A 7,742-nucleotide genomic window follows, 5' to 3' on the forward strand; every position below is an offset into this window, starting at 1 on the left:
AGTTTGTTGTTCTATGCATATTTTACTTATTTGAGTTCAACGCCACTGCGGTCTGTAGAACATTATTCAATTCAGTTGTCGAGACTCGAGGACCTGAGGTAACTGCGGAAATTACGACTGCAGGTGCCTTCAGATACGATACATACGATACATGAGCACTCCCAAATACCTCGGAAACGATACCCAACTTGGCATTATTGGAAAAATCGTGTCCGCCATCTTGGATTTAGAAATGAGTGCCATACTCGTATTGAGCATCCCCAAATACCTCGAAAAGGATACCCATATTGCTTTTTTTTTGAAAAATCGTGCCTGCCATCCTGGATTTACAAATAAGTGCTATATTCGTAATGAGCGCCCCCAAATATCTCGAAAACGATACCCGACTTGCCATTATTTGAGAAATCGTGCCCGCCATCTTGCATTTAGATGCGAGAAGTCGTGTCCGCCGTCATGTATTCAGATATTTCGCCATTTCCATAAGGATTACCAAAAATATTTTTTTTTGGAAAATTCTTGGCAACCATCTTGGACTTAGAAATTAATGCCACATTCTCAATAAGCACTCCCAAACAACTCGAAAACGTCTATGTCGAGTATATCTGTAGGCACCTAATCGGCATTGTCGATCGACAATGTCGATCGTATCTGTAGGCACCTACAGATAACCACAAATTACACCCAAACTCGTTTTGCCAATTACATTAGGAGGGATTACAATTAGACGTAACTAAATAAATAAAATAAAACATTTTTAATAATAAATAATAAAAAATTAAGATTTAAGGGCGCTCCCTCACCGCGAGCATTCGCCTGTAATGTACCGATCACAAGCACCGATTGAAGTTGTGGGTCTGTTGAGGTATTGGTCTGTTGAGGTATACGGGAGCCAGACGAATCATGTGCGTTGGGGCGACACGACGTCTAGCGGATATAGGTTAGACTGCCGCATTTGTCAGGGAGGATAAACTTCTTCGGACCATTTCAGCCTTTACATCAATGGGTTGATCGGGGAGCTGAGGAAAGCCAATGTCGGATGTCACGTAAGAGAGGTGTGTGTGAACACTCTCAGCTACGCTGACGACATGGTGCTTCTCAGTTCCTCGATTGGAGGCCTGAGAAAGCTGCTTTCAATGTGTGAGCGCTATGCTAGGGCTCATGGATTGAAATACAATGCCACAAAGACAGAGATAATGGTCTTCAGGGCTTGGAGGGGTCGGAAGAAGGTTCCGGATGTTTTCCTGAACGGTTCACTAATAACGAGAGTGCAACAGTTTAAAAACTTGGGCATGTTCTTACAGACGATTTCCACGATGATTTAGATATTGAACGAGAAGGGCGTGCTTTATGTGTAAGAAGCAACATGCTGGCGCGTAGATTTGCTAGATGCAATATTTTTACAGTTGTTGGAATTCAATATAGATTGCATGAAAATATTAAATAAAGAAACGTATGAGCTAACTTTTTTTTCCATCCTCTAAGGAGCTAACGGAGTCAAACAAAAATTATTTATGGCGTTTTTTTTAGGATTTCCCTGATTTATGGTTGACTATGTCTACTCCTTAGTAGCTAGTCAACCTTCAAAAAGTGAAGTGACATAATATTTTCAACAATGCAGTCAATTCATATCATAGAATAAATATATATTAATGCATATAATGCAGTACATATATGAGTTTGTACATGGTTTGTACTATAGCGTGTGTAGCGCTTTGTTCTTGAAAAGCTAATATTACGAAAAATTTTATACGTTGCGTTGGTGATAATCAGGTAAGTACCTACATAGTACAGATATGTAGATACACGCAATACAACGGTAATAATATAACAATTATTTTTAGATCGACAATCGTGTCTAGAATAATGCTAGTGTTATAGGTACACGTACGTCTAAAACCAGACATTGGTGGTCGTTCCATGGCAGCGAGAGCAAAAGCGGCGGCGCTGGTGTCGCGCGCGCTGCGCCTGCGGTTCTCCGCATGTCTCGGCGGCTCAATCCTGCTCCTGACGTTTCTGCACTTCTTCTTGTGCGGCTCTTACAATTATCCATACATCTCACGTGCCTTTGTGCTAGACGACTTATATAAGAAGTTGAATCCTCAACTAGAGCTGTCCAAGTCAAAGCCACAGTGTGACTACAGCCGCGTGTTGGCCAGCCGGAAGAGCATCAACGCCTGGGAGGTGCCTACGTTTCAAAACTATAACGACCTGCCCCTAGACGACTTAGTGAACGGTAGTTTCGCCCCAGCGCAGTGCAACCCGCTCGTGAGCGTGGCGGTCATCGTCTCGTATCGCAGTCGGGAGGAGCAGCGCAACATCTTCTTGCCGTACATGCACAATTTCTTGCGTAAGCAAAACATTCATTACAAGTAAGTAAACCAACTGTGAAACAACAGTCAGCCTGTATATAGTCCCACTGCTAGGCACAGGCCTCTTCTCATAATGGGAAGGCCTAGGCTATAATTGTCACACGAGTCCAATGCGGATGGGTGAACACGCATCATTAAATTGCTTTGCAGATGTGTGCAGGTTTCCTTACGATGTTTTCCCTCACAAAAAAGCACATGATCAATTTCAAATTAAAACTCCGAAATACGGGTATGCCCAATTTGGTCACCCAACGATAAATCCCGAAATATTAATGCTCTACCTTGCTGGTTGGCGACCGGAAGGGAGGACCAGGTGGCCATCTCTTGGGGGGGTTTCGGGCGTCCCCGCGGTCTCCAAGCCGATTGTACCCTCGTGTAGCAGTGTGAGCTTGCTGCTTGGTTGAACACGACGCAATGCCTCGTCCAACTGCCTTCCTCCTGCCTATTCGCTTCTCCTAAAATTATGAAAAGTCACAGAAAAGGAATAAAATTTTCACAGCGGTTGCACGACCTATTGAAAGTGCGCGTCTATCACCTACATCAGAGAGCTGTACTCAAATCTCGATTCGGTCCACTACCACCTTGAAACCAACAAACCGCAGCTGCTGTTCCTCACCGAAACGCAGATCAGTTGTCCGACTGACGCAGCGTACCTCAGCTACCCCGGGTACACTCTAGAGCACAGGTTCGTACCTCGTGCCGGAATTTCTGTGTACGTTCGCGATGACATCTGTGTCAAGCGCCTCAAGAACCTTGAGACTCCGAGTTTTTCTGTTTTGTGGTTTCTGGTTGACACAGGAGTTACACAAACAGTGTACTGCTGTGTCTACCGCTCGCACAGTGGAGATCAGGAGACAACCAAGTTGTTCCAACATCTGTGTGAGACAACTGATGAGGCTCAGTTTAGGTACCCAGCGGCGCAACTAGTCATTCTGATGGACTTTAATGCTAACCATCAAGAATCTTTGTTTTTATACCAGATGACCGATCACGCTGGGAGAGAGACGCGTAAACTTGCGTTAACGCTAAACTTTTCCCAGCTTGTCACTGGCGCCACCAGGATCCCTGATGTTAAGTCTACCTTCTGTTAACTACTGATCCAGACCCGATAATCTTTGGTTGTAGATACTTCCGACCATTGTCTGGTGAAAACTGTATCCGTATACTCCCCACCCGATCAGGGCCCTTGTGGTATGAGACGGGTGTGGCGATACAGGTTGGCAGATTGGGATGAAATGCGCTATTTCTTTCCGTCATATCCCTGGCAGGCGTACTTTACATCAGGAGACTCGTGGAGCTGTGCTGATGCTGTAGTCGAGGTCTTGCGTTTGGGTATGGAGTATTACATACCATACTCTGATGTACCCAATGGGCCCCAAGCTCGTCCATGGTTTAATGCTGACTGTAGCTGTGCTGAAGCACAAAAACAGTCCGCGTACCAAGCTTGGGCAGATGCTCGACTGCGCAAAGCTCCGAGTACTCGGAACTTGAAGAAACCTTTTAATAAAGCCGCCAAAAAGTGCAAAAGTGTGTTACGTAGGCCCAAGTTCGAACATGTTCGCCGCATAGGGACCAAGCTTGCGTCTTATCCAGCAGGTAGCAAATCCTTTTGATCCCTGGCCAAAGCGATCGAAACTAACTTTTGTTGCCCATCTTTGCCACCTCTGAATCCGGACGGCACGCTGGCCCATACTGCAGAAGACAAAGCGAATCTTTTTGCTTCACTCTTTGCAGAGAGTTTGCGTCTGGATGCCGCAAGAAACCTACTACCTACCTTACCTCAGCCTGGCTGCACAATGGCGCTAGTTCGCATACACCAAAAAGTGCTACTTAGAACTCTGCGGAATCTAGACATAAATAAAGCTAGCGGGCCAGATGGAATTCCAGCAATAGTCCTGCGTAACTTGCTCCTTAATTGTCTCCTATTCTCACACGCCTGTACCGACTCTCACATGAGACTGGTGTAGTCCCCAGGACGTGGAAGCTTGCAAACGTGCGACCTGTGCCAAAAAAGGAAGCGGAGCTGACCCTGTCAACTATAAACCTATCTCGTCACTCTGCAAGTCTATGAAACGTGTACTCAACAACCGTCTCCTGTCGTACCTTGAACACAACGACCTCCTCAGTGATCGCCAGTACGGATTCCAACGAGGGTGATCTACTGAGGATCTTCTTGTGTATGCCTGTCACACATGGAGCGAGGCTATAGAAAAGCTTGGCGAAGAACTTGACAGGGTTTGGCACGCAAGCCTTTTAAGTAAGCTTCCCTCTTATGGGCTTCCCACTAACCGTTGCAATTGGGTCTCGGGTTTCTCGAGCGAAAGTTCGATTCAAGTAGTCTTAGAAGGCTACTCTTCCGAACATATGGCGGAGTTCCTCGGGGTTCTTTACTATCTGCAACTCTCTTTCTGCTGAATATCAAAGATATGTCAATTCCAGGTACTTTTGCGTATGCTGATGACAGCGCAGCTGTAGATAGGTACTTTACCAATGCAAGGGTCAGTGGAGAGGAAATCCAGCCTTTTCAAGAGTATATTTTTAGTACTTTGGATTTGACATTCAAGGCAGTCTCCGATTGGGTCGATGCCAATCTTGTCAAATTTAATGCTACCAAAACTCAAGCGTGTCTATTAAAGTCTATTCTCCACAAAACTGTGTCCCTTTGAGCTGACTCCGACATTTCGTGATGTATCCATACCTATAGCCGACCGTCTCCAGCTACTTGGAATGGACCTGTCGTCCAATTTGAACTTCGGCAGATACATTGAATCCATGGCCAAAAATGCAACAAGGAGGCTTGGCATCCTTTCCAGGGTGAGGCTTTACTTTACACCGGGCCAGTTGTTCCAGCTGTACCAAGCACTAGTCCGGACGTACATGGAGTACTGCTGTCACCTTAGGGATGGCACTGCTACATACCAACTGGCCACCTTGGATTCAATTAACAACCGTGCCCAGAGACTTATAGATGACTCAAAATTGGTGAAGGCGAAGCTACAGAGCCTTGAACACCGCCGTAAAGTTGTTTATCGGTATTGTATAAGATATCACGAAGAGTGTGCGATTTAATTACACGATTTAATTCCGCCTTCCCCTTTCCATCATCGGGGGACCAGACTTAGGCTTGGGTTATCCCCCTATGTTGTGGATATTCCAGAGAATCGCACGAAGCGTTACGCTTCCATATTTATATGGCGAACGGCTATGGAGTGGAATTCCCTGCCTGCAGACTTGTTCCTTTTCAAGGCGAGAGTGAATAGGTATTATGTGCATGCTCCATCGTCGACTTCATCGTCACTTTCCATCAGGTGAGATGGAAGCCAAATGCGCACTTACATTTTATAAAAAAAAAATAATAGGTATGCATTTTTAACAGAGTCTTGAAGGTCTTCGAAAGGCATGCAATTAGTGTTAGTCTCTAAGCACTATGCAAAGATCAGGTGAAAATGCCACGGGACACAAAGGAATGGAAAAATCTTAATAATTATTTTCGGGCCAGTATGTAATTCATAAAAATATACTTCTCAGGTAATCTACAGCAATAAATTACAATACCAATACTCACCTACCTTCTTTAGTCGTCGTTTATCGAAATTAATTTTTTGTTATAAGTACGCGTTGACCTCCATCTCGCCTGATGGAAACTGACGATGAAACATGCAGACCTAAATAATGCCTATTCACTCTCGCCTTGAAAGGGTCCCTGAAAGATCGCTTGAAATATAACTTCGATACCTATAACCATCTTCGCATGTACCTTGCCATTTATAGAATATACATAGTCGAGCAAGAGGACGAGAAGCCGTTCAACAGGGCTTTGTTGAATAACGTGGGCGCACTGCAGGCCATGGCCGACGGGTTTCCGTGTTTGGTGCTGCATGACGTGAATCTGCTGCCGCTTGACGCAGCCAACCTGTACGGCTGCCTCAGCCAACCGCGGCACATGAGCGCCAGAGTCGACAAGTTCCGCTTCGTGCTCACTTACGACACCCTGATCGGCGGAGTGCTCGCTGTGCGCACCGACCACTACGATCAGCTCAACGGCTTCTCCAACCGTCTCGAGGGCTGGGGCGGTGAAGACGACGACTTCTATAATAAGATCAAAGATAACGGCCTACAAGTACTCAGGTTACTACCTATATTTGACTTACTTACTTGTTCGAACATATCGCGGATTAGTTATTTCGGAGTGAAGTTATCAGCATTCGTTAAACCTCCAAAAATATCTATCGTAACTGTTGATGCGCCGGGTCCATTTATTACTCGTATAAGTATTAGTTGTTAACTTTACCAAATTGCTATTCAAACCTTTCAATTATCCGAATGAGAATATATCTAGCTAAATATAAAATTTACAATTTTATCAAATGAAATATTTACACACTTCTAATTTTGTTAAAATTAATTTCAAATCAATCATATTGTAATTTATTGCGCATGACGCGGTACCTATTCAGTAAATACGTCTGCTGTATTCGGTGCTGAGTGTACACTTTTGCTGGGTCCAATGAAAATCACCGTCTCGTAGTACTTTCAATGCGACAACAATGAGACAATTCCGCACTAACACATCACACACACACACACACTCTATTGTACTATTTTCGTTACATACAAATTTATTTTATTCAATTAGTTGACTTACTTCATTAATAAGTTTCGTATCGTATTAAATCATAAAACGAATAAACATTTTCTATTCCTTCTCGTTCAGATTGGAGCCGGAGCTGTCGCGCTACACCATGCTCGCGCACGCGCCCGTGGCGCTGAACGCGGCGCGGGCCCGCGTGTTGCACGACAACCGGCGCTGGGCGGGCCTCGGCCGCCTCGACGGCCTCGATGGCCTCGACGGCCTCGACGGCCTCGACGAGTTGCGGAGGCGCGCGCGTCCGCGCCTGCGCGCCTACCGCCTGTTCACGCTGGTGGGCGTTCACTCGTAGTGCGTGGTGGGCGGAATAAAAGAATATTGTTTTTAATACAACTTTTATATTTTTTATAAGTAGAGTTTGCTGCCAAGGTTACATAAATCGCGAAACGTGCGCGACGGCGAGTGTGAGTCACACTGTTATAGTTTAATTGGCCGAGTCTTGATCAGAGCCGCAGACTGAAATTCGACTTTTCCCTTGCCGAAGCTACACCGTTGCCGCTGGCGCCTGTTCTGTGTCTCTCGTATTGATCTTCCTAGACGTAGCTACATTTTTAGGTGTTCCAATTTTCGTAACACCTCACTTATAAGCCAGACGTGTCTGAATTACTTTCGCAGCGTTCTTGTTATCGCCAGCGTGCGCCGCTCAGCCGCTGCTGCCGTACGCCTCGGCGACTTCTTGCGAGGGCCGGGTCGAATCTACGTCGGCCAGCCAGTTTTTCACGCTC

General features: G+C 45.5%; 1 protein-coding gene across 1 annotated transcript; it reads left to right on the forward strand.

The window, feature by feature from the left end:
* Positions 1 to 1,902: 1,902 nt before the first annotated feature.
* LOC113228602 (beta-1,4-galactosyltransferase 2-like) lies at positions 1,903 to 7,309 on the forward strand. The gene is made up of 3 exons (XM_026461956.1): positions 1,903 to 2,369; positions 6,141 to 6,497; positions 7,084 to 7,309. Exons 1-3 carry the CDS (start codon positions 1,918 to 1,920, stop codon positions 7,307 to 7,309), a joined length of 1,035 nt encoding a protein of 344 aa, XP_026317741.1. The 5' UTR covers positions 1,903 to 1,917.
* The last annotated feature ends 433 nt before the right edge of the window (positions 7,310 to 7,742 follow it).

Source organism: Hyposmocoma kahamanoa, unplaced genomic scaffold, assembly GCF_003589595.1.
Source record: "Hyposmocoma kahamanoa isolate Upper Pololo Valley unplaced genomic scaffold, ASM358959v1 232, whole genome shotgun sequence".
Lineage (NCBI taxonomy): Eukaryota > Metazoa > Arthropoda > Insecta > Lepidoptera > Cosmopterigidae > Hyposmocoma > Hyposmocoma kahamanoa.

What these genes read in the sequence shown, in the direction of transcription:
- LOC113228602 (XM_026461956.1), top strand. Translation starts at nt 1,918, where the DNA reads ATGGCAGCGAGAGCAAAAGCGGCGGCGCTGGTGTCGCGCGCGCTGCGC. An exon ending in AAGCAAAACATTCATTACAA is followed by an intron (nt 2,370 to 6,140) that starts GTAAGTAAACCA and finishes TGCCATTTATAG; the next exon opens with AATATACATAGTCGAGCAAG. An exon ending in AACGGCCTACAAGTACTCAG is followed by an intron (nt 6,498 to 7,083) that starts GTTACTACCTAT and finishes CTTCTCGTTCAG; the next exon opens with ATTGGAGCCGGAGCTGTCGC.